The sequence below is a fragment of the Pangasianodon hypophthalmus genome, chromosome 4, assembly GCF_027358585.1.
Source record: "Pangasianodon hypophthalmus isolate fPanHyp1 chromosome 4, fPanHyp1.pri, whole genome shotgun sequence".
Taxonomy (NCBI): domain Eukaryota; kingdom Metazoa; phylum Chordata; class Actinopteri; order Siluriformes; family Pangasiidae; genus Pangasianodon; species Pangasianodon hypophthalmus.
In genome coordinates this window covers 22,980,732-23,006,173 of record NC_069713.1, presented here as the reverse complement: position 1 = coordinate 23,006,173, position 25,442 = coordinate 22,980,732, and the positions used below count along the sequence as shown (strand labels likewise).

Sequence of the window (25,442 nt, the reverse complement as noted above, 5' to 3'; positions counted from 1 at the left end):
TTTCCAGCATTCTGTCTTTCTCCAGCAGTTTCTGCAGCTCCATGCTGCCCTTTCCAAACTTGGTCATTTCTTCACATGAGTTATGTAAATACAGTATAAAATATACAATACCTCAGAAGACGTCTGCATACACGGCTGAACAAGAAGTTTTGTCTGAAACTTTCTGCTTCACTGGAAACTTATATACTGAACTTTTACCACTGTGGCGTCATCATTGTGACGTCATCGCGACGCGTCACTTGTCCATTGTCATGGCATTAGAGGGCGCACACTGGTCACGTGACCAAAGTTCTCCTTGTTCTCGTGGAGAGCCTGTAGTCTTAAAAAACAGGAATCATCCGCACTTGTGAAGTGACTGATAGCCCGATAGCGCTGCAGTTCCAGGCCTCAGCCACTAGGTGTCCTCAGAGACTTGTGACCATTGACGTCGCGTTACCTAGTTAGCCTTGTTTTACTTTTTAAATCAAGCTTTATTGATATGATTTCAAAAATTCATTACATCTGAACATGTAGAGAATACACATATTTACCCCACTTTTCTTTAACACACAGTGTTTAAATGATTGAATGATACAAAAATAAACGTTTTATTTGGATTTACTCCACAGTGCAATTACTGCAGTTTGTGCAAAAAAGCATTTACAGGAAAGGGGTGTATCTATTAATGACATATTCGTTATTGTGATAATATTAATAATATAACTCACTGATCACTTTATTAAGAACACCTGTACGCCTACTCATTCATGCAGTTATTCAATCAGCCAATCATGTGGCAGCAGTGCAGTGCATATAATCATTCAGATACAGGGCAAGAGCCTCAGGGAGCAGATGGAGAAAAACCTGATCTAAGTGATATATATAATTTTTATTTATTTATTTATTTATTTATTTGCTGTCAACGAAAATAGTTCCCACAGAAGCCACAGCTGGATAGAGCGTTGCGTGTTACCATGGTAACGCACAGACTGACTGAAGTGTAGTAACAGTTTGAATGTAATGAACTATTATAGTATATAAAGGAGTGTGATGAAAGACATTAAATTAAAAAAAAAACAAACAAAAAAAAAACAGCTTGTCATCTTGCCGAGAAACTGAAAGCATACCTCTGTCCTGAAGACTATCCTGTATACAAAAATAATGCATAGCTCCTGACCAATCAGATTCGAGTATTCAACCACACTGTGCTATAAGTTTAAAATGAACGTGGATGCCCTGCAACAAGGCTCCAAAAAATAAAGTCAGAATCAACAGGAAAAAAAAGTTTGTTAAGAAGTTTAAAATGAGTACTTTTGATATAACTTTATTTTGATATAAATTATTAATATTTTAACATACTCTATTTAAACATTTTTGCTCTTTTGATTGAAGGGGCCTCTCAGAAGCATACCTCACCAGTATAAATGACATTTTTCCCCCTTAATTTTGTCCTAGGGATATGAAATTTTTACAGTTTATATATAGACATATACAGTAACTCAGGCATTAGACTGAAAGTGATATGTTATTAGTCGCTGAAGAAGCGGTTCAGATGGAATATCAGGGCCAATCCACCAGCTATAGTTTAGGGATTATTTTAGCCTGCCTTTAATCAGATTAGTTTTAGCACAGAGGTCACTCACCTGTCATGCTTAACTGCTTGTTATGAATTATGGGGTATAAGCATATAGACTGACATGATGTAGGCTGAAGGAACAAATTGACAACAGATGAACAAGTCTGACATAAATGACATAAATAAAGTTGACGTATCCGTTTCTATTACTCACTGGAGGCTTTGAATCTATAAATCCTGATGTTATTGTTAAAAGCCTTCTTTCAGTGCTTCTACAAGGCATCTGCAACACTGCTTTATCATGCAATATCAAACATATAAAAGATTTGATAATATGCACTACATAATGTTCCATATGTCCTATAAAAACTACTTCACAGGGATTTCATGATTACTATCATATAATTCTCCAAATATTGTCTTAAAAAAGACTCCCTATTAAACAACTCTCCACAATATCAGCTTAACAAAAGACACCCTTTACGATTAAGTTAATGTACAGTTAAGTTAATGAGGGGCTTCTGAAGTATTTCTGAATAAAAGACATCATGCATGTAAAAGTTAGGTTATAAGAAGTTTATAATAAAAATAATCAGTGATCTTGAATGTAGGCAATAAGTCTGATGTAACTCAGATATTTCTGCTTATGAAATATATTACATAGCATTTTATGTGTAATTCTGTTCAGCCTATATATGCACATTTTCACTTATTTGATGAACTGACATCTGTGTTGATTTCAACATCCATAGATCATATCAGTGGTCAGGAGTAATCACAAACACTATACTCCCTCCTGCAGTTCTCTTCACTGAAAAAAAGAGTGAGGCAGGAGAGAGGCAGCCAGGCAGAGAATGATAGAGGGGTTGTTTGTGGTGTTGAGGAGGCAGTGCTGTTTTCTCAGGTTCCAGCATAGCTGCACCTCTCAGCAGCAGATAATGAGCTTAGCCACTCCTGCTTGCGTACATCAGTGCACAGGGGTCAGTCTCTGGATTAACACGCCCCACTTGCACCTTAGCCAGCCATCCCTCTGTATGTTCTCCTTGTTTTGGGAGCACTGCTGACCTTTTTGCAAAGTTTTTGGTTTAAAAGTTTTGGATCAGCCATTAGATGAAATACAAGTAGTCAGTTATGGCCTCCAAACAAATGACCAGGAGGAGGTGAAGCCGAACAAGTGAATTTAAGTGGGTGAGACTCCCACCCTTTCAGATACCAGGACAGGGGGTTGCGCCATCCACTCAGCAGAAACAACCTTATGCTACTCGCTAATAACAAGGTTGCTGATGATGGGAGCTCAGCACGGTCCCTTCAAGAGGGGCAAGCCATGGTGGACTCCCTTACAAAGGTGGGTGACAAATAGTTTGACATTTCTTAATTTACTGTACGAGTTATGCTACATTCATTCATCTCATCTGCTTGGCCGTTATTTTTACTGATGCACATAAGGTTATCATGAACTGTATCAATCATTCATATGTAAAGTGATACAATCCAGTTCAAAAGATGTTTGTGAGATATTTTGAATTAAATTTCATTAACATGTCAATTTCAGCTTAATATCTTATTTGCTGATTTTTAGCCACTCTATTATAGTCTGTGTCTTTATTTCCTTTTATGTAACACAGAAATATTGGCATAAAAGCATCTTGAAATAGCACATGCCCTGCTGCCTAAAGGGAAAGAAGCACTATATCTGTATAGGGATGTTCTATGGTCCAGTGCATAATTATTTGTATTGTAAGTGGAAAATCTATCGCAAAAGATTTTGAATTCTGCAAACAGGTCTTCAATAACATGTTCTCTAGCTGCAACCTAAACAGTTTATTTATATTAAAATTTCCAACAAAGAAAACTGTTTTGACAACCACTTCCATTAATATAGGGGATGGTCATTAATATAGTTGGATTTTATTAGAAAATGTCACATACTCATAAGCTATTAAGTGAAGTCAAACTAGTACAAAAATGTCTGTGCTCTGAGTTTCATCAGCATATGGAGCTCTGAGATATGGCCCAGAGTCTTAATACTCGTCCCGAAATAGCCATCTCATGACAAGTAGATTATCGGTAATATTTGTGGACAGGCAAACTAAATCATAAAGCTAAAATGTTTGTCTTTCATTTTTATACATTTGCAATGGAATAGATTTTTCAAGAATTTTATTCAACTTAGCCGTAACTGTACTTTGCTCAGCATTAAGGCATGAATGAGCATTCTTTCAACTTAAGAATATATAAATATGTATTCATAAGTATGAAAAACTAATGACTGCTCTCTCGACTATGAATATTTGTGCTATATAGATGTAATGGATCCTTGCTTTTCCTCATTAGTGACCTAATAAACATTGTTCTTAATCTGGGAGTTTAGGTTAGATTAGATTAATTCAAAATGCTACTTTTGGCAAAAAGGCCTTAAAGTTCTCTTACAAGCTTTATTCAACCAAACTGATGTGTTTATTACCAAAACCAACACTTGCTTAATCCTTAAAGGTCACAGCTTATTACTCAGTTGCTTATCCTAAAGCATATTAGTAGCTAGTGTAACTAATAAGAAAGCTATATAGTTACATAAGGAAAGTCTGGACCTGACAACAGGTTTTAAAAAGTTAAGGGCAAACCAGGATGTTAATCTCTTGCCTACTTTGTTTCTTATAATTAAAGATAGATAGATAATTCATAAATGATTCATAGGTGATTCATAAAAGATCAGGAAACTCACTGAGATCATAAAAATTCTATATTTATGCTCTATATCTTCTCTGATCTTATAGGTGGTGGCATGTTACCGGCACCTGGCTTCCTGTGTTGGTGGCTGCACAGACAGTAAGAGTCTGCGCCATGAGCTCCAGCAGACACGTGAGCACGCTCAGACACTCACACTGTCCTGTCGTAACCACCTAACAGCCCGACTGAGGGACAAAACCCTGCCTGAGGAGGAAAGGAAGGTGACAGAGCTGCAGTGGGTGGCCTTCTCCTCCTGCTTGGAGCTTTTTTATGCAGACATGTGCAAAGTTTATCACATGGGCAACAGTTTCTCGGTGGCCAACAACAGTGCCACAGTGCAGACGGGCATGCAGGGTGAGCACAGAGAAGCACTGTGTTGATGTCACATTGTCATTCAACACATTGATAAAGTGGAAAATACCTGTACATTTTTTTAAAACTATGCACACGATGCCTTCTTTTCCATGCACTGTGTACACACTGCATCAAAGAACTGTATCAGCTAAGTCTACATTATATATGAGGAAGTCTGGGAAACCTTTTCACATGGTGAATTTTTGACATTTTCTACTAGGCCCCATATGTTTGTCTTTTGCATGTATCTCAACTACATTTAAAGAATTTTAGATTCTTGATTACCCACAAAATTTCATTTGATTCCGACAGCAGTGAAGGAGCATTATGGTCATTTTGACAGCCAGTATCTATGATACCTTGTGAGGAGATCACACTTTGCTAGTGAGGCTTGAGAATACTTTAGGGAGACTATTTTTTTTTTTTTTTCCACCATGTTAATTTGCCTTCCTACACAACAGGTAGAATGTAAAAACAAAAATGTAAAAACATTTCCTCGTCATTTTGATAAATAATATTTATGGTTTCTGAAAACTGAGATGTCAAAGTATATGATGAAAAAATATATATTTTGACCCAATTTTGATGTGATTTTTGGTCTTTTTTTTTTGGCTGTTTTTCAGTCTGAATTCAGCCACAGCATCGTCCGGTGGGTTTTCCCAGACTTCCACACATTTAATGTAACACTAGTACATGAAGCTTGGTGTTTTACTTTTCCTTTTTTTCCTAATTTACACAATAATGACTTGAATAATTGTGTACAATGTGTAGGAGGTATGACAGAAGTAGCAGCTCGTGCTCTGAGCGTGCCTGATCTGCAGGAGGAGCATGGAGAACAGACAGACAGTATGGAGGGGCTTGAGCAAAGCCAGCTGGAGCAGGAGATTGCGCAGGTGGACCGCACTCTGGAAGACATGGAGATGAAGGTGAACGTGCTGCGCTGGACAGTGGAGGCACGAGGGCCCCAGTACAGTGAGCCGCTCAGCACTGACAGCGCTTCACTTGGGCTCCTGTGCACTGATGAGGAGGAGGCACAGGTGCGATTCTGTGACCGGAGCCAGATGTTCGTGGTGATGCTGTTAGGTGGTGTGGCAGCCATTGCTGTCGCACTGTCAGTGTGTGTAGTTTTCTTGGTCTGAGGCTACTTTGCTTGGAGAGCCTTGAAATCTCAGAAATTTTCCAAAGCCAACAATGACTGGATTTTTTTTTTCTCACATTAAAGTCTGAGTTTCAGAGACATTTACATCTGAATTCTAGCTATAAAAACATGTAAATCCCAAGAATATTATGATTTCGGAAACACTGAAGAAAATGCCACTTAAAAATATCGGTTATTTTAAGAAACATTTCATTAGCTGGTACCTTTTGAGCAAACCACAAAAATAAGCACTGTCATCCCTCCTGATTCACCCTGGAAAGTCACTGTTAAATCAACAGCATATTAATTATTGTTAAAATTGTAATTATTAATAAATAATGTAATAATTATGGTCATAAAGACTTTTAAATGAGTCTAAGTATCCAAAGAAACTACACCCTAGTGTATGACTTATTGTTTCTTGCAAAGAGAGAGAGCACTGTTAATATTCAAACCTTGAAATAAGAAAAAATAGTTTATTTGCTAATTAATTTTTTTGAAGATTTAGATAGCCATACTGTGGTATGTACCACCTGATAGATCTGAGGAAATTAAATATATTTTCCAACTCTTTGGCACAACACCCAAGACATAAGCCTCCAAGGTCTATATTAGGATGACCATATTAAAAAAAGTGTCCGAAAAGAACTACTCTCAAATTCACTGATGTACCTATTGACTTAACTCTTTTATCAGCTTATTATTCAGTTGTTTGCCTTACAGCATATTATTTAGTAACAACTATGAATTGGTCAGGAACCACAGTGAAATTAGTTGGAAAGCTCTTTAGTTATGACAGTGAGTAAAGTCCAGATCTGCCACATATTTTATTGTGGTTATTACATTTTGGCAGCACATTTACAAAAGACACAAATTCAAATTCAAATTCATTTGTTTTGTATGTTCTCTTCTTTTTATAATTATTAGGCAGCCAAACACCAAAGGTCCGTAGGCACCCTATTGTAATTGTGTTCTCTTATTATCAATTATTATCTTTCACAATAGGAGTACATGGCAGCCTATAAAATGCTTCATACACATTTATGAAATTTGGCACAGTGATAGAGGACAGTCTCAGCTACCTAGACAGTAATTATGGTGTATGACAGTCAAGCCTTTCTGCGCCACCAATAGGGCAAAGTTTGACATCTGGAGTAATAACTCAGCAATGCAATGTCATTGAAATGCGATTCCACTTTCCTCTGATTCATTGAGTAATGGTGAGTTCAGTGACAGGATGGTTTGTCCATGGTGCGCAAATTAATTTGATGGCAAAGTCACCAAACAGGTCATACACAGTTGAACAAATCCAAATTGCCCTTAAATACAAAACATCCAAAACCAGTGATGCATGTGTTTTTCCATATTAGCAATAGCAGGGGGTCACTAAGCTACCATTTAGGATGCATTAGGATGTCTTTTAAATTTATTATTGCAATGTAATAAGACTAACTGGTGGGAAAAGCCTCTGTGATACTCTCTTGTGTTGTGAAGTCTGGGAGCACTTTTCAGTGCTTTCTACTTCATGGTCTCACCCAGAAACACACACACACACAGTTCAGTTCAGCTCAGCTGTCTCTCCTCACATCTGTGTCACTCCCTCCTCTTCTCTCCTCCCCCACCGCTCAATGCAACACAGAACACTTATTAATACAACTACCCATAGATGCAAACTCCTCAGAACCACTCACTGCCCCCAATTCTGCCCTCCATTCACAAACTGGCATTTTACCACACCACCACTGCCACAGCCTTTTTCTGAGATTAACTGACTTATAGCTAAGCAACTTACTCATTAAGCAAATCAAGCAAATAATGACAAATGACTGCAGCAAACTTTAGAGTGCCATACTGCTCTGCCGGCCAATCAGAATGTAGACATAGAATAATTGAAATAATGTACTTGATAATGGAAAAAAGTATTAAATCTTTACCTGGAACAAAGGTTAAGGGGTTGCATACAGGGCGTAACACATTCATACTTAGAGGCATGCTCTTAGCCAATTCACCTACTGGCTTGCTTTTGGGAGGTGGGAGGAAACCAGAGAACCTGGAGGAAACCCACATGGACACAGGGAGAACATGCACAGAAACTCCTCATGGAAAGCTCAGGAATGAACTGGGGACCCTGGAGGTGTAAGGCAATGCTACCTGCTGCCCCCAAAACACTCATTATCACTGGACTAGAAACCTGAATATTTATTTATAACTTTTATTTAAAACCAGTCCAGGTTAAGCCCATGCATAAATCCGGCTCAGGGTGAGAGTAATATTAACTTTAACACATACTGTACACTGCATGAATATACAGTACATACACTCACTGAGCACTTTATTAACACATTATTACACTTTATTTTATTACCTGTTCATTCTCGCGATTATCAAATCAGCCAATCGTCTGGCAGCAGTGTAATTGCATAAAATCCTGCAGATACAGGCCAGCAGCTTTGGGTAATGTTCACATCAAATATCAGAATGGGGAAAAATGTGATCTCAGTAATTTTAACTGTGGCATGATTACTGGTGTCAGACAGGCTGGTTTGAGTATTTCTATAACTGCTGATCTCCTGGGATTTTTACACACCACAGTCTCTAGAGTTTACTCAGAATGGTGCAATAAAGAAAAAACATCCAGTGAGAGACAGTTCTGCAGATGAAATGCCTTGTTGATGAGCGAGGTCAATGGAGAATGGCCAGACTGGTTCGAGCTGCCAGAAAGGCTACGGTAACTCAGATAACCACTCTGTACAATTGTGGTGAGCAGAAAAGCATCTCAGAATACACAACACGTCCAACTTTGAGGCAGATGGGCTACAACAGCAGAAGGCCACATCAGGTTCCACATCTGTCAGTCAAGAACAGAAAGCTGAGGCTTCAGTGGGCACAGGCTCACAGTAACTGGACAGTTGAACACTGGAAAAACATAGCCTGGTCTGATGAATCTTAATTTCTGTTGAGGTGCGCAGATGGTAGGGTCAGAATTTGGTACCAACAGCATGAATCCATGGACCCAACCTGCCTTGTGTCATGATGACACCTGGTGTAATGGTGTGGGGAATGTTTTCTTGGCACACTTTGGGCCTGTTAATACCAATCAATCATTGCTTGAATGCCACAGCCTATGTGAGTATTGTTTGCTGACCATGTGCATCCTTTCATGGCCACAAATTACACATCTTCTGATGGCTATTTCTAGCATGATAATGCACCATGTCACAAAACAAAGAGTTGTCTCAAACTGGTTTCATGAACATGACAATGAGTTCAGTGTTCTTCAGTGGCCTTCCCAGTCACCGGATCTGAATCCAATACGGTTTGGGATGTGGTAGAACGGGAGATTCACAGCATGAAAGTGCACCTGAAAAATCTGCAGGAATTGCGTGATGTAATCATGTCAACATGGACCAGAATCTCAAAGGAATGTTTCCAACATCTTGTGGAATCCATGCTATGAAGAATTGAGGCTGTTTTGAGAGCAAAGGGAGGCAGTATTAGGATACCGTGTATTAGTATACTGTTCCTAATAAAGTGCCCGGTGAGTGACGTCGACTGATGTAAGGATTAAACCAGTTGCGTCTATGCGTGATGACGTATGTCATTACGCACGGACGCCAGTGTGTACCCGGAAGTTGGAAACTCTCGAATGCGGGAGAAGTTTCAAGAGGATTTTAAATAGTGATATTTGAACACAAAACCACGTAAATAATGTTTCTGGGGCGTTTTAACAACGCGATTGTTTTGGACAGTTTTCAGGGCACGAGTAAAAATATTTCTTATTTGTTTGACTTTGACAGAAGAGCAAACAGAGGCTACATGGCACGTTTACTCAGTGTTGTTACTCTGGGAGCAAACCGCTGGAGAGTGTACCCTGCTTTTAGCACAATATTAGTGTTAAGACATGGAAAGGGGAAAACGCTGCACACGGTTGCATTTCGACGGTCATGTGTTAAATGTGGGACGGACACTGGCTCGCTGTGGAAAGGTGTGCAATGGTCGCTGGTCAGAGGTAACGAGCCCTGCATTCACAGTTCACTCACTCAGTCACAGCTTTATCCTGCTCAGGGGCAGGGTGGATCCAGAGCCTTATACTGGGAACACTGGGCATGAATACACCCTGGATGGGATGCCAGTCCATCACAGGGCACCATGCACACACACACACACACACACACACTCACACCTAGGGGCAATTATTTCTAGCCAATCCACATACTGGCATGTTTTTGCTATGTCGAGATCATGAGAAAACAGGAAAGAAAAAAATAGTAATGCATGTTTTTGGGAGGTGAGAGGAAACTTGCTGGAGAACATCCACACAAACTGCACACAAACAGAAACCCGAGCTCAGGATCGAGCAGTGGACCTGGATTTTCATGTAGCTATAATAAACCTTTCACAGACAAGATGACACTTTCAAAAATGTTCTTGACTCGTGCCCAATGTTAGCAAAGCAAAAAGGCTTGAAGTCACCAGATGACGTCATGGATTAATTTGCATATTCGCTGAATCGTCATGATCATTTGCATATCATGCATATTCATATTAAAGCTGATTTATACTTGTCGTTAACTACCCATATGCAAGATGGGCACTGTGTGTATCCTGCAGCCATTTGGCATGTCGCTTGTGCATCTTTGATGGCAAACCACCCAATTGGTGAAATGCATGCTTAATTGGGTTATGGTCTGGTGATTGGCTTGGCCAGTCTAAAACCTTCCATTTTTTTCCACTGATAAAGTCCTTTGTTGTGTTGGCAGTGTGTTTTGGGTCACTGTCTTGCTGCATCCATCACGAGTTACATCATCAAAAAAACCATTCCAGAAGCAGCCGTGCAAGTCCAAGCCATGACACTACCTCCACCGTGCTTGACTGATGAGCTTGTATGTTTTGGATCATGATCCTTTCTTTCTCCACACTTTGGCCTTTCCATCACTTTGGTAGAGGTTAATCTTAGTTCTAAAACTTTTGTGGCTCATCTCTATATTTCTTTGCAAATTCCAATCATGTTCTTATTCCAATCCATTTTTACTGATGATGAATGGTTTGCATCTTGTGGTATGGCCTCTATATTTCTGCTCTCAAAGTCTTGTTCGAACGGTGGATTGTGATACTCCCTGCTGTGTGGAGGTTGTTGGTGATGGCACTGGCTGTTGTTTTTGGGTTTTTCTTCACAGCTCTCACAATGTTTGTTTCATCAACTGCTGTTGTTTTTCTTGTCTGACCTGTTTGACATCTGGTTGTTAGTACACCAGTGGTTTCTTTCTTTTTCAGGACATTCCGTGTTGTTATATTGGCTATTCCCATTGATTTTCCCTCTTTTCTCAGCTTCAAAATGGCTTGCTTTTCTCCCATAGACAGCTCTCTGGTCTTCATGTTGGTTTATCCTTTTTAACAACAAATGCAGTCTTGACAGGAGAAACCCAGGACTCAAACCAAGAGTAGACATTCCGAGCTATTAATTGTTTAAACAGTCAATCTAAAGGGCACACCTGGGCAACAAGAAACACCTGTCAGTCACATGTTCAAATATTTTTAATCACTTGTGGGTGATTAAAATGTGTGGGTTCAAATAAAAGGTGTCATGTTCTAAGTTGTTTACCAGATCTAGATGTAAATATCAGGAAATGAAAGCTGAAATTCTGATCTGTTGTTTCATATTCATCTACTGATATCAACCCCAAATGTCTTTAGTGTATAGCAAAAACAAAAGAACTGGCCTTGCTGTTCCGATACTTTCCAATGGGACCGTATATAAGATATGCAAGTGAGTATATTCACAATGCTCACGTAGCAGCTGTGTGCAAATATGTGGTGAAAGTGAAGTATGTTTGTGCCATTCCATGAAGATTGTCTGAAGACACATTGGATAGAATAGAGTTTTATCAGAATAGAAAATTATAACTTATTTATTATAGAAGGAGGTAGTCTTTGGTCCTGGCACAACAAACTAACTATGTATTTGCAAACTATGGTCAAACCAACTGTTTAGGTATTTACAAAATACTAAAATTTTTATCAAGAATGCAGACAAAAAGAAGCACTGGGATAAGGTTATGAATGGAATAACTCACTTTTATTACTTGTAAATATAGTCAAGAAGAGAGTTTAAATTGAAGAACAAAGAAGTCTGTGTGTGGGACAAACAATGGTGATCAGTGATTGGTCTTCGAGAAATAATGATCAGACCTAGTTCCTAGTTTAAATTTTAATATTTTTTACATGGCTTCATTTTGGGATTATAATGACAGAGATCTGAGAAAGATTAAGGTATACCATAACTAGGAAGGAGAATAGAAGTGAATCTGCAAGATATGAAGACAGTTTAATGACTCTTTTCTTCAAGTTTGCATTTGAAGTGTTACACTCACATATTTAATCCCAAAACATGTTCTTTACAGAGTTGAGCACCTCCATTAAAGTGATGCAGTATGACTTGACTAGATCAGACCTTGCAAAATCTGGCCACAGAAAGCTTCTCTTTGATACACATGCAATGATCCAACTCCTGGAAGAGCGTGGTTAGTATGTTTTTGTATTCAAGGATTATTGTACAATGGATATAAAAAGTCTACACACCCCTGTTAAAATTGCAGGTTTTTACGAAGTAAAAAAAATTAAGCCAAGATTAATCATGTCAGAACTTTCCTCACCTTTAATGTGAAATTGCAATGTGTACAAATAAAGTGAAAAATGATCAGAAACTTTTTTTAGGGGAATAAAAAAAAAAAATAAAAAATTACAATAACCTAGTTGCATAAGTATGCACACTCCTAAACCAATACTTTGCTGAAGCACCTTTTGATTATATTACACCACTCAGTCTTTTTGGGTGAGATTCTATCAGCATGGCACATCTTGACTTATATTTTCCCACTCTTTCTTCCAAAAACATTCTAGATCCATCAAATTGTGAGGGCATCTCCTATCCACAGCCTGCTTCAGGTCACCCCCCAGATTTTTAGTTGGATTCAGGTCCAAGCTCTGGCTGGGCCATTCAAAAACTTTGGTCTTCTTTTGGTTTTCCTTTGTTGATTTGGATGTAGGCTTTGGCTTATTGTCATGCTGAAAGGTGAAATCTTCAGCTGACTATCAGATGCCTGAAACTGTTGCACTAAAATCAACTGGTATTTGAAGCTATTCAGGAGTCCCTCCACCTTGATAAAAGCCCCAATTCTGGCTGAAGAAAAGCAGCCATAAAGCACAATGCTGCCACCACCATGCTTCACCTTACTATGGTGTTCTTTTGGTGATGTGCTTTTTTGGGCCAAACATAACTTTTGGAATTGTGGAAATATTATTCCCTTTGGAATTGTTCGCATCAGACTCTAACACATTTTGCCACATGGTTTAGGGTGATTTTTGTGAGAAAGGGCTTCTTTCAGCCACCGTATCCCATAGCCCAGACATGTGAAGAATATGAGAGATTGTTGTCACATGCAGAGAGTAATGAGTACTTGTCAGATATTCCTGCAGCTCCTTTAATGTTGCCGTTGGTCTCTTGGCAGCCTCCCTGTTTTTTCTCTAGTTCTTTTATAGATTTTGGATGGATGTCCTGTTCTTGGTAATGTCATTGTTGTGCTCCATATTCTACACTTGTAGATGATGGCCTTCAAGGTGTTCCATGGTACATTTAATGTTTTGGAAATTCTTTTATAGCCCTCTCCTGATCGATATCTTTCGACAAGTGAGATGCCATACAGGCTTTGTAAGATCTTTGCAGACCATGGCTTCAGCACTCAGATGAAACCAAGATGTGAAGAAAATCCTACAGAAACAGCTGGTCTTTATTTGGGGTTAATCAGAATAATTTAATTGATGAAAGCTGTATGATAATTACTTATGGACATGAGATTGAATGTGATTGGTTCATTCTGAGCACAGCCACGTCCCCAATTATAAAAGGGTGTGCACACTTATGCAAGTTGTTATTGTAACTTTTTTATTTTCCTATTTTTCCCTAAAATGTTTGTTTTGTTTGTTGATTGTTTTTCCACTTAATTTTTATATGTTGTAATTTCACATTGAGGGTGGAAAAAGTTCTGACATGATTTATCTTAGTTTTTTTTTTTTTTTACTTTACAAAAACCTGCCATTTTAACAGGGGTGTGTAGACTTTTTATATTCACTGTACATGCATGGTGCAAAGTTTGCTTTGTAATAAGTTCAGTAATTAGAGTGTGAGACCAACTAAAACACTGTTCCTTTCCTTTAGGGTTCACAATCCAGCAGGCTGAGGTTATTCTTAAAGTATTGCTCAATACAACCAACTCCTACATGGACATCATGTATAGTGATATGGTCACCAAGACTCAGCAAGTATGATTTTATGTTTATGATTCTTATGATTATGTTATGATTATTCGGAGATGTTTGCTGCTTGATGTCTAGGAGGTGAAACATGTTTGACTGGCACCATACTTATGTCCTTTACATATATATTATGTCTATAGCTTTCTATTTATTCAAACGTTTTTACCAAGACAGGAGTAATTGATTTGGTTAAATGTTTTTTTTGTTGTTGTTGTTTTTTTTTTTTGTTTTTTTTTGTTTTGTTAAATTCCAACATATAATCATTGGAATGATATGATCTGCACAGTTTTGTGGCATTAGTATCCAGCACACTCACGGTATATGATTTCTATTTGCTATTTAACAGGAGATCATGTTACAGAAGGTTATGTCTCATATTGCAGCAGTAAAAAAAGACATGATCATTTTGGAGAAAAGTGAATTTTCCACATTACTGGCAGAGAACGAAGTAAGTGCCATGTTTATCTATTCTGTATGTTAACCTAATACTGGAGTAGAACATTATGAGCAGTATCTTTCTGCTATTTTTTTATTGCTTAGCATAAATATAAATGTATAAATGGCTTGGCTCAGAGGAACTTGATCAGTTGTGGTTTTTTTTTTTTTTTTGCATGTTTCTCTTTGTAGAGAATTAAAGCAGAGCTTGCACAAGTGAAGATGCAGCTCTCTGTAAGTAGAAATGTACACTTTTTACAAATTTTGTTAACCTAAATTTGTATTTTGGATCAGTTGTATTGCTGGACTGTAGTGACCTTCACTGTTGATCAGCCTCCACAATGGTTAACATTTTGAAAATCTCTAAATGGTTTTGACATGAAGGGGGTATTTAACTGATAATCCAAAGAAGCAGAATAATTTGATTGATTCAGAATCATTGAGTGTGGTTATATGGGTAGTTATAGACAACATTGTGGTAATTGTTCATGTAATTGCGCATGTGATGGAGCAAATTTACTATGATATGCAGAATGTTATGCAGTTAAACAGCCCCCAAATACCTCTGATCCTCTGAACATTTGTCACATTCTAATCTTTTTTTGTCTGAATGATTAGGATATGATGAATAAAGTACGCTTAGACAACAAGCTAGATGTGAACTTGGAAAAAAGCCAGGTGAAAGAGATGGTACGTTCTACATTGGTGAAACCTAAGGCAAAAACATCTTTTAAACTTTAAATGCAGTTAATGTTTCTTAAATATTTAAAGAAGATTTCATTTTGTCTAAAACTGCTGTATTTCAGAAAGCAGAGCATGAAAAGAATATTTTGGAGGCCAGAAAACACATGATGGAGATGGTAGGTACAATACACAAATATTTCTATATATCCTTGCACAGTTCATTTTTGTCTTCCTTAATTTTGGGGTTTAGAAAAAAGATGAACATTGCTCCAGCTTAAGACTTTATGATGTGTGACTTATGATCAATTATGATAGAGATTGGTAAATAGCAGTTAATGGTAAGTTTTCTCTCTTTGCCAGCTCGCTGAGCAGGACCGCCATGTGACTCAGAGTAATGTGAAGATCGACACAGAAGTGGCTGGCCTGAAAACCATGCTGGAATCTCACAAACTGGATAGTATCAAATATCTAGCAGGTAACTTTTACAGTAATAACCTGCTCTTCAAATAATGTGAATGGAGAATGACAGTGGAAACAAGATATAAACATAGGGAGTATCAACATTTCCCTCAGATATGTTAATACATTACTCAAAAGAGACTCGATATAACTACAATTACACTTTAATTACACTCAGCACTGACTGCTAGCTGAACCTCCATGGGCTCCACCATGTTGAGGAGCATCATCGTCGTGGCACTATAGAGAACTCAGTGCTGTTAGAAACTCGACTTCTGAAATGCTTAATACTAGTGATGGAAATACGGGCGCTTTCAGTCTGTCAGACCATTTGGGTCACCTATAAGAATTAACTGCTGAGTGGTGCAAAAGAATAGGGAGAGTTTGAATCCCGACGGTGACACAGCCATCTGTAGTAGGGTGTCTAGAGAGCAAAATTGGCCATGCTGTCTGAGTGGGACCCAGGAGCACTAACCAATCATGGGCGTCTGTGAGGTCATGTATGCAGAAGAGGACAAATAGCACTTTCCTCTGAGTGTGTCACTGCACTGTGATGCAGCATGAGCAGCAGTTCGAAAAGAGACCGGCTTCACGTGTCACGGATCCTCTCTGTCATGCTGGAAGTTACACCTCTGAGAGTCAAACACATGTCTTAAAAATAATGTTAACAAATCATTCAGATATTGAAAACATGTTTTAATGTAAGCATATTGATTAGATTACATTACAAGACTCATCTAAACTCCTTTGTGAACACGACATCACTAGTTAATGCCTCTAGCGTGAGTGTGTGGTGTAGAAGCCTCTTGTAAATAAGGAAAATGTGACCACATTTGAATGCAGCATCTGAGACTTGCAGTGTAACCCTCTGTTGGTCCCAGAACTTTGTGTGTCTCATGAAGCTCTGAAAAGAACACAGATTAACAAATGACAGCTTGAAGCACCATACGAGCACAGACACTTGATTGGCTGCTGAATTACATAGTAACAGAGGTGAAAGTGATTTTGTTGTCCATTCCTTTCAATCAATTACTTGTTTTTTTTCTCAGTTAGCCATTTTCTCAAACATTCCCAGTGAAGGGACTCTGCATTAGACACAGAACTTTGACCTGACAAGCCATTTTGCATCACGAAAGTAACGTTTATACGTTTACAGAATATCAGTAGTACACAATCTGCTCCATTGCTGAGATTCTGTATTAAAGGCATGTGTGTAGGGGTTACACAAATAACTGGAGAATGTCACTGTGTGTCTCTAGTAAAGTGTTCCTGACGGTTTTGTGTTGTGTCTTCTGGCTTTCCCCAGGGTCAGTGTTCACGTGTCTCACAGTAGTACTTGGATTCTTTCGAATATGGATGTGAGTGCAGAGAAATCTCCATAAAACAATACCAAACATATCCCTCATGCAGACAACCACGAAATCCAGTGAAGAAATTCCTTATAAGCATCGGGTCACAGTACTGCTGCTTCTCAATCTGACATATAACAAGCCTGATCTGTCAGGTCCTGACATTCCTAATGAAGGCGCTCACTCCTTCTGCTTCACGTGAAGAAATCCTCTGCTGCTGAGAACAATTTTTTTGTATTTTTATTTTTATTCCTTTTTTTTTTTTTTTTTTTTTTTAAATATCTTCCACCGCAGTTTATTTGTGCAGGCACTTATTACCTTATTATCTGAAATGCACTTCATGTGACGTATTAAATGTTCTGTTATGGAAATACAGCGTGTGTCCTGCTGTCTGTGGGTGGACATGTAAATATTGTTATTAAGTTTTATTATGTTAACCGAGTGTTCTAGCTAATATGTGAAGCTGTCACATAGCAGCACCAGTGGTATCTAACTTGTACGGATTTTTCAAATGACTGGATTGATGAAATGAAGTGACCAAAGACAAAAGCAATTTTTGGATTTTATTTTTTGGATGACTTCCATAAGGGTTAATAATCTGAAATAAATATTTGCCCTGAAATAAATATTAAAAATAAAATATATATATATTAAAACGTTGTTATTTTGACTTAATATCTCATCTCGTTATTTCAAATGAGTAAGTTGTTATTTTGAATTGATATCTCAGTATTTCATAACACAATGTATTTATTTTAACTGAATATATTGCTATTTTGTATTATTTCATCATATATTGTTATTTTGAGTTATCTCTTTTTTTTTCCTTATTTCAAGCTATTGTCATTTAACTCATAATTTTAATTGAATATCTTATTTCAAGTTATCTCACTGTTGTTGTTTTTTTACATGATTTCTTTATTACGACTTAATATTTAACACCACACTGTCTATCAATAAGACTAATTTGTTGAATTTCCTGAGGTGCAAATAATAATAAAAAAAAGTCTTTTTTATGTGCAGATTCTTAAAATATTGCAATGTTCCTATTTTTATGTGTTTATTGGGTGACAAAAATATTTTGTATCACAAAAAGTATGAAAGTGAAAAGAAGGAACACAAAAAGATTTTTATTTGTCTGTGTGTGTGTGTGTGTGTATGTATATAAGAGCCCAGTGTTCTGCCTTGATGCTGTGATTTGTATGCATGTGACGTTGACTGTGTTTCCAGAAGAGTCTCGATGGTCAGTGTTGCAGTAAATCTAGTTAAATCTAGGTTGTGTGTATTGAGACGCAGCCGTTCCTCTGGGCCGCTAGAGGGCAGCAGCGCGCTGGAGCAGTGCGGCTACATTCTGCGAAGAAGAACACATCCCGGAAGTGCAGCTCTTTTCACGTGGAAGCCCAATTTACTGGACTACGAGCTTTTATTTTAGTATATACAACACGTTTTTATAGTTTGCAAGTCGCAGCACGCTCTTTCCGTTGAATTTGTCTGCACTTTGTCAAACTTAATTGTTCACTTGCTGTGCTGAGTCTCGTGCATGGTTAGATGTTAGCTGCATGCTAACTGTTACAGATCCTCAGTCTATCAGGTGTGTTGATGTTGTGCTTGACAGCAGCTTCCTCACTCTCTTTAGTGTGTTTCCCAGGTGCAGTTTAACATGTTTACAAAGATGAGTGTCTGGAGGAGGAGGAAAGCTTGATACAGCAAGTCAGAAAATACAAAATAATATTTGGGTCATCTGTATCTGAGCATATTTGTAAATGTAACTAAACTATTCACTAAACTAACTATAGCTCTGTGTGTGTGTGTGTGTGTGTGTGTAATTATTTGTTTATTGTTTATCTGTATCCCCTAACTTAAAAACCCTACAGCCAGGTTTTGCACAGGTTTGTACATTATAACAGTAATCACCAAAAAGTGTAATGTTTTAAGCAGTGAAACAATTTCAATTGAATGTGATATAAATATGGACTTTTATTCCACTTGTCTTCTTCAGCTGTCTCTCTCTTCCACTCTTTGGTCTTTATTCAGTTTTCACTGTTACTGGGAAACCTTTTCAAATCTGTGAAAGTTTGTTACTTATCTGGTTTAAACTTTTAGGAACTTTTTATTGTTTCCAAAAGTAACCGTATGTGGACTGATTTAATTATTAGACACTACAGTTAGATACGTTAAAGTGAATATATTAGAGTCTGTAAATGGGGATGCAAACTTTTGAGCTTACTTAGAAAGATTCTTTATTTTATGTAAGATGACTTGCAGTCAGTTGCTGTTACACTTTAAATGAACCCCTTGTTCTGAATTTATCTATAGATAGACTAATAAAGAGGCTCACTTTCAAAACTTTTCCACATTGTTAAAGATGTTCTGATCACCTGACTGTTAATAATAATAATTAAAAAAATCTTGCTATTGATATTGCTTTCTCTTTGCTCTGTATTGTCCAGGTGCTGAATGTAGCCCGTCTGCTTAAAGCAACATGACGGAGGTGTTCAGCAGTAACAGTGAGACGGTGCTGCAGCGCAGTGTGGATGTGGACGTGAACCTCACTGAATCAAGCAGCCGGCTTGAAGATCTACAGGAGCTTTATCAGCTCAGCGAGACCTGTTCCTTTATTACCAGTAATAATTTCAAAAAGGTGAACTTTGATTTGGCAGGAAAACATTTTCACAGTGTTTCGTGTTCTTTCTGTAAAATGTGTGCTCCTAAAATCAGATGTTCTCTAAAATAACCTGCATTGAGGCATATTTTTAACCCGTATCAGCATTTTTTCCTGTAAATCACCACAATCTTTTATTGAACACAGGTAGCTTTGCAGTTTCCTGATGAACTTCTGGTAGATAGCATTGCAGTCTCTGCAGCGTTAGAGAGGGAAACCGAAGCAAAGACTTATATTTTAGGTGACACCACCTATGGCAGGTAAAATCTGGTCTTATTGGTATGCTCATTATCATTATAATAGCTGATATAAGTAACCATGCTCCACATGCTTTGTTCTCCTCCTCAGCTGCTGTGTGGATGAAGTGGCTGCCGAGCACGTCGGAGCTGACTGCATCGTGCACTACGGCCGCTCGTGTCTCAGTCCATCCAGACGTCTGCCCCTTATGTACGTGTTCGGGAAGAGACCCATCAATGTGCAGGAGTGTGCTGCAGCGTTCAGGGAACTCTACCCTGACAGGGAGACTCACATGATCATATTGTATGACGTCACCTACTCACATGCTATAGGTAGGTTAAAGAAATCACTCCAGCTTTATTATTATTAGTATTATTATTTTTAATCTAAGGAATTCAGTGTCAATTCACAATAATGCTTTTCCACCGGCCAGCACCACATGGTGAGTTAGTTATCAGCACAAGGAGTTAAATGGTTCTCAAAGTTGATAAAATGGATTTATTTGGAATAAAATAAACCACAAAAACAGGCACATCATGTATGTTAGACTAACGTGTGTGTAGTGCTGAGGAGCATCTCTCACAGGGTGAAATGTTGAGCATGAAACACAGCGAGTTTGTTGTAATTGCAGCGAGTGCAACCAAATGGCCAGGGTGCCAATACTTTAAGTGCAAATACAGACATGTTTAAGTGCAGCCTTTGTCAGATAATGTCAACAAGCAACAAAAACATACACAAGGACTTGTATATTTTCTGTAACTGAATCTCAAATGGCCTTCTAATGTGTATGTCATTCACCAAGTAGTCTATATGTTCCCTGTGTAATGAGCACACAGTGAATAGGAAGCCATTTGGCATTTAACCAATGGTGGGGTTGATATGGATCATGGGTAAGACATGTAAAGTCAAGGTAAATAGTGAAAAGAAAATATTAACTGAGAGAAAATAAACAAAAACTAATTTGAAAGATTAAATTGAATGATAAAATTGGGACATTGCATCTAGAATAAGGACATTTAAAAAGAGAAAGTCATTTTGGCAGGCAGTCAGTACATTGCTGCACTGTCCAGTACAAAAGCCATACATTATCAGTAGTACTATTCTGTATTCGAGTAATCAGCAGTCTGCACTATTTTTAGCTTCACCCATATGCCCACGTTCGGCTCATGTAATACCCTGGCAGAAAGGGTGCCAAACTGTAGCATGGGTTCCTCAGTACTCAGTACAGCTCACTTGGCAGTGGAAGCAAATACAAAATGTAGGATCCTATTCATTTACCATATCTTACCCCCGTGTCTGGTGGGAAAGCACTATAGCATTGCCATTTCATTCATCCTCAAGAGACAAGGCACACAAGCACTAAGGCTGTTCAGCAAAACACAGCAGAACCTTGCAAGATATGCTGCATGCTCTACAAGCTTTTTCTTTTGTAATTTGTTCTGAAGTTGGTCTTTTTTTTTTTTTTTTTTTGTCAGTTCAGCTTGCCAATGTTATTCCAACATGCAAATCAACTGCCTTCATATGAATGTTTTTTTAAAATATATGTTTGCTTCTCGTCAGATGACTTCCAAAGGCTTTTGGGTGACACCTACTCCAACGCTGTGTTCTCTGTTCTAAGAGCTGATCATTCACACGGTCAGGTCTATGGAACTCTCAAAGTTGGCAATAACTCAAGCTGTCAGGACGATGGGTTTGTTCATAAATTCGGCCGGCAGTTTGGTTTAAAACAAGGAAAGAATGTGGAGGACTACAGGATGTTCTACATTGGCCATGAGGGTCTTACTCTCACCAACTTCATGATGACGTGGAACCGCTGCACCTTCAGTTCATTCAACCCTGACACATCGACAGGCCGAGTTGAGTCTATCAACATCAATAAAGCACTGATGAAGCGCTACTATGCCATCGAGCGGGCGAAGGATGCCAGTGTGGTGGGAATCCTGGTTGGCACTTTGGGCGTCGCCAACTACATGAGCATCATTGAGCAGCTAAAAGAAAGTATTCGCAAGGCTGGCAAGAAGAGCTATATGTTTGCAATGGGCAAGATCAATGTACCAAAGCTGGCCAACTTCCTGGAGATTGATGTGTATGTGTTAGTTGCTTGTCCAGAGAATTCACTGCTGGATTCTAGCGAGTTCTACAGGCCAGTGGTGACGCCGTTTGAGATGGAAGTGGCCTGCAACAAGCATCGCGAGTGGAGCGGAGAATACATCACTGACTTTCAAGATCTGCTGCCTGGTATGTGGTTCTTAATTGTACGTTAAAGTGTACATCACCAGTTAGTGTAGTAAGGTACACGAGGTGCAGTTCTTCACTGAAACCAGAATTTAATGCCTTTTTTACTTCTGATGCTTTATATATGTGAGTGGCTGCTGAAAATGTTGCTTTAACTTGCGCAGTTTTCATTGCATGCCACTACGTCATGAGCTCTGGTAAATCTGTGGTTAGATTTCTCTTTATCTACAGCTCGATGTATTCGTTGAGGAATTTTGTTGAGGCAGTTTCATGGCCAGCAAATCATCTCATCTTTCAAAGGTTTGTGTGTGTGATCTAGTCATATACAGGACACTTCAAAGGTCGCTTTGTGCTTCTTGCTTTGCTGTAAATGAATAGGCCATTGAACCAAAGCTGCATGTATACACGCCCTTCTTCAGGTCATGGACATTGAAGTATCTACAAATGATTTACTGTCACCTTGCTACTGCAGTTTCATAATGAGCACGCCAGTTTTCACAATGTCTGTTGGTTGATGAGTAAATAGTCATTCAGCCTGTTTGGAAGTCATGGATCTGGGCTGTTTCATGCAAAAGCACCAGCCCAACCCTAAACCGGATTTTTGCGTCATTACTTCAGTCTGTAGTTAGAGCTGATCTTTTTCATTTCGTTTCTGTCTATTTACACTGAGGCTACTTGAAACTTTGTAAGTGGCTGTGTACAAGGACATTAGGATTGTTTCATTGTTATGGTTTTATGGTTAGTCATGGTCTGTGATCAGATGGTTACTTAACCGTTTACTTTTTAAAAAATCCTGATTTCTGCTTTTACTTTCTCGTGGTAATTTAGTGACATGGTCCCAGCCGAGAGAAATACATGCAGGGAGGAGACATAAGGGAAAAATAAAGAAAACCAGATTTACCTTCATTAGCATTATTAACATTATGTATAAAACACAAAGGGCACATGTAGCTTAGCTGCTGTTTTGGCTAACAAATGAAATGGTTATCATGGCATTGGAGATGTTGTGATCCCTGCTTTTTTCACATGTGTTGTAAAGAAATCTGAGTTTGTGAAATGTCATTTTCCCAAACTTGGATATTTTCTCTTCAAGCCACACTGTAAATTATGTAAAAAAAAATGCTTAGAAAAAAAACCCAGATGAAACACCACTGTATTTGTCTCTGTGTGCAGCTGAGCATGTATATTTATAGCTTCTGGTTGTCTCCTTTGGCCTCTTTTTGTTTTCTCTGCCTTTTCCTTACACTGGCTAGATTACTGTATTCACCTGAGACTTTCTGCTTTGTTGATTTTTTTTTTTTGACATGTTGATTAATATTCTTTTTTTGGATTACTGTAAGAGATGGACTGATGTGGCGCTGAGTAGCAGTGTTGGTGCATATGCTGGCCTGAAACACTGAATTAATGTCAGATCGGTTTTGATAATACCAAATCCACTGACAACGTCACGTGTGTTGTGTTGACATTGTTAAATGCTGCCACCATCGCACCTCAGATGTTTCGCAACCGAGGCTCCCAGAGAGTTCAGTCAGTTAATATTGTTGATGTTTTTCACGGCTGAATTGAATATTGTTGCACAATGGGTTGATTATAAAATTTATTATCAAATGTTTAACAGGAGGGAGCAGTCATGTGGACTTTCCCGAATCAGATCAGTCTACTAATGATGACACAACAGATGTGTCACTGATCACTGGAGCACTGCGCACTTCCTGTTTACGATCCTCCTCTGAGCCAGCAGATGGTTCGTCATTTTCTTCTTCAGTTGTGATCAGGAATCAGACTCTAACTGTGGCCAACACGAATACTGCAGGTAAAGAGCTATAAGAACTGCGGAAATACTTTCACACTTTACCACTTCCACTCCACTCGATTACCAAAAAACAGATTTTTTTGGTAATCGATCATCCTTCAGTGATCACCTGAATAAAACACCACACACTTTCAGATTCTGTTAATGAGTCTTGACCAGTGATCCTGATTCTGAACAGACCTGAATTCAGATCAGAACAAACATGGCAGTCATGGCAGTTACTGATGCTTCAATCATGATGTCACGATTGCGTTTTCATACACAACACACCCCCACCGCTATAGGATGTTTTAAATCAGGGCAGCCGTGATTGGACTGCAAATAGATTGGAGTGATTTTACACATCCCTCCTCGCAGGATAATCTGGGAACATAATCCTTTGGATACATCCTATTATATTTTGGGACATAATTTGGGATCTTTGGAAGGTACAAATCAGCCTCAAATCCAGTCCAGTTATCCTCTGGTGTGGCAAAGGGATTAGTGCTGTTCTGATTTTCTTCCACACAAAGTTCTATTCATCTAATGCAGAATGTATTTCTTGTTATAAATGATTTGCATTCTCTTTTGGCAGCATCTTTTCTCGCGGGCCGGAGCTGGCAGGGGTTGGAGCCCAAGCTGGGGGAAACGCCAGTAGTAAAAGCTGTGGAGGGAAGACGAGGCATCGCTATTGCTTATGAGGAGGAGGGTACAGACAGTAAAGACTGCTTGACCTGACCCTAAAACACTAAAATACAAGAAACAGTCTGGAGTCCAAAAGGAAATAAGAAAGACCTCACTGCTGGGACACGTTGCATCATATTTAATGTAAAGCACAGAGGGTGTGTGTTAGTGTATCAATCCACTGACACTGGACAGAAGTGAAGTATGCCGTGTTTAAGCTAATATGACTGTCAGAATTATTTTCCATATACATGATGCTGATAAAGAGAAGGTATTATTTAAATTAATTTCCAAACCTCACTATAAAAATTCCACAAAGGACATGGATATAAACCAAAAGTAAGATTTTGATGAGCTGGTGGTGCTAGTAAGCAATTCTGTATTGCTTCTTATGCCCAGGGATATAGACTGTGATCTGTGAGCTTCTACACACAACCAACCAAGTCACAATCATGTGTATGGGGGGAAAAAATCAAGAACAAACCAGAAACCCAAACTAAATACAGTGAAATAGGTGTCCTGGTTGGAGCTTGTAATTGAAAGCCAGTGAATAACAGCCATTAAAGAAATATACAGTCAATGTCTTACTTTTTTCATCAATATTTCTGTCTCGGTTCTTTGCTGGAGGACTCACTAATTTCCATTTTTAGCCCTGACCATGTGAAGACGTTTAAGCTTCAAACCATCTGGGCTGGTAAGGTTAAAGGGTTGTGCTCTTTCTGATACATGCAGTCACCACATTTTTTCAAACTGCACACTTGGAGACAGAGAAATGGTAATGGCTCTATTATGCTTCTGTGCCCAGACACACTCCTGTG

At 38.5% G+C, this 25,442-nt stretch overlaps 3 protein-coding genes across 5 annotated transcripts; all 3 read left to right on the top strand.

Annotated features, from left to right (window-relative positions):
* Positions 1-2,452: 2,452 nt before the first annotated feature.
* Positions 2,453-6,463, top strand: rgs9bp (regulator of G protein signaling 9 binding protein). Its single transcript, XM_026935814.3, has 3 exons — positions 2,453-2,900; positions 4,330-4,636; positions 5,408-6,463. Exons 1-3 carry the CDS (start codon positions 2,811-2,813, stop codon positions 5,773-5,775), a joined length of 765 nt encoding a protein of 254 aa, XP_026791615.2. The 5' UTR covers positions 2,453-2,810; the 3' UTR covers positions 5,776-6,463.
* A 2,891-nt stretch (positions 6,464-9,354) lies between these two features.
* On the top strand, positions 9,355-18,027 carry mcur1 (mitochondrial calcium uniporter regulator 1). 2 transcript variants are annotated; one of them, XM_026936140.3, is made up of 10 exons: positions 9,355-9,475; positions 9,572-9,783; positions 12,176-12,295; positions 13,990-14,093; positions 14,434-14,535; positions 14,715-14,756; positions 15,141-15,212; positions 15,329-15,382; positions 15,567-15,681; positions 16,972-18,027. In XM_026936140.3, exons 2-10 carry the CDS (start codon positions 9,591-9,593, stop codon positions 17,025-17,027), a joined length of 858 nt encoding a protein of 285 aa, XP_026791941.1. In that variant the 5' UTR covers positions 9,355-9,475; positions 9,572-9,590; the 3' UTR covers positions 17,028-18,027. The 2 variants fall into 2 exon arrangements, with proteins under 2 accessions (XP_026791941.1, XP_026791940.1); XM_026936139.3 differs by having other exon boundaries at positions 9,367-9,783.
* Positions 18,028-18,229: 202 nt separating this feature from the next.
* Positions 18,230-25,220, top strand: dph2 (diphthamide biosynthesis 2). Of its 2 annotated transcripts, none has more exons than XM_034303790.2 (7): positions 18,230-18,445; positions 19,465-19,655; positions 19,824-19,936; positions 20,025-20,245; positions 21,474-22,151; positions 23,767-23,961; positions 24,536-25,220. In XM_034303790.2, exons 2-7 carry the CDS (start codon positions 19,497-19,499, stop codon positions 24,676-24,678), a joined length of 1,509 nt encoding a protein of 502 aa, XP_034159681.2. In that variant the 5' UTR covers positions 18,230-18,445; positions 19,465-19,496; the 3' UTR covers positions 24,679-25,220. The 2 variants fall into 2 exon arrangements, with proteins under 2 accessions (XP_034159681.2, XP_026792758.3); XM_026936957.3 differs by having other exon boundaries at positions 18,232-18,605.
* Positions 25,221-25,442: the final 222 nt, after the last annotated feature.

Coding starts and splice junctions, on each gene's coding strand:
- dph2 (XM_034303790.2), top strand. CDS start 19,497: ATGACGGAGGTGTTCAGCAGTAACAGTGAGACGGTGCTGCAGCGCAGT. Junction 19,656..19,823: donor CCAGTAATAATTTCAAAAAG/GTGAACTTTGAT, acceptor TATTGAACACAG/GTAGCTTTGCAGTTTCCTGA. Junction 20,246..21,473: donor CACCTACTCACATGCTATAG/GTAGGTTAAAGA, acceptor GCTTCTCGTCAG/ATGACTTCCAAAGGCTTTTG.
- mcur1 (XM_026936139.3), top strand. CDS start 9,483: ATGTTTCTGGGGCGTTTTAACAACGCGATTGTTTTGGACAGTTTTCAG. Junction 12,296..13,989: donor CCAACTCCTGGAAGAGCGTG/GTTAGTATGTTT, acceptor CCTTTCCTTTAG/GGTTCACAATCCAGCAGGCT. Junction 15,383..15,566: donor GAAAACACATGATGGAGATG/GTAGGTACAATA, acceptor TCTCTTTGCCAG/CTCGCTGAGCAGGACCGCCA.
- rgs9bp (XM_026935814.3), top strand. CDS start 2,811: ATGCTACTCGCTAATAACAAGGTTGCTGATGATGGGAGCTCAGCACGG. Junction 2,901..4,329: donor TGGTGGACTCCCTTACAAAG/GTGGGTGACAAA, acceptor CTGATCTTATAG/GTGGTGGCATGTTACCGGCA. Junction 4,637..5,407: donor AGTGCAGACGGGCATGCAGG/GTGAGCACAGAG, acceptor TACAATGTGTAG/GAGGTATGACAGAAGTAGCA.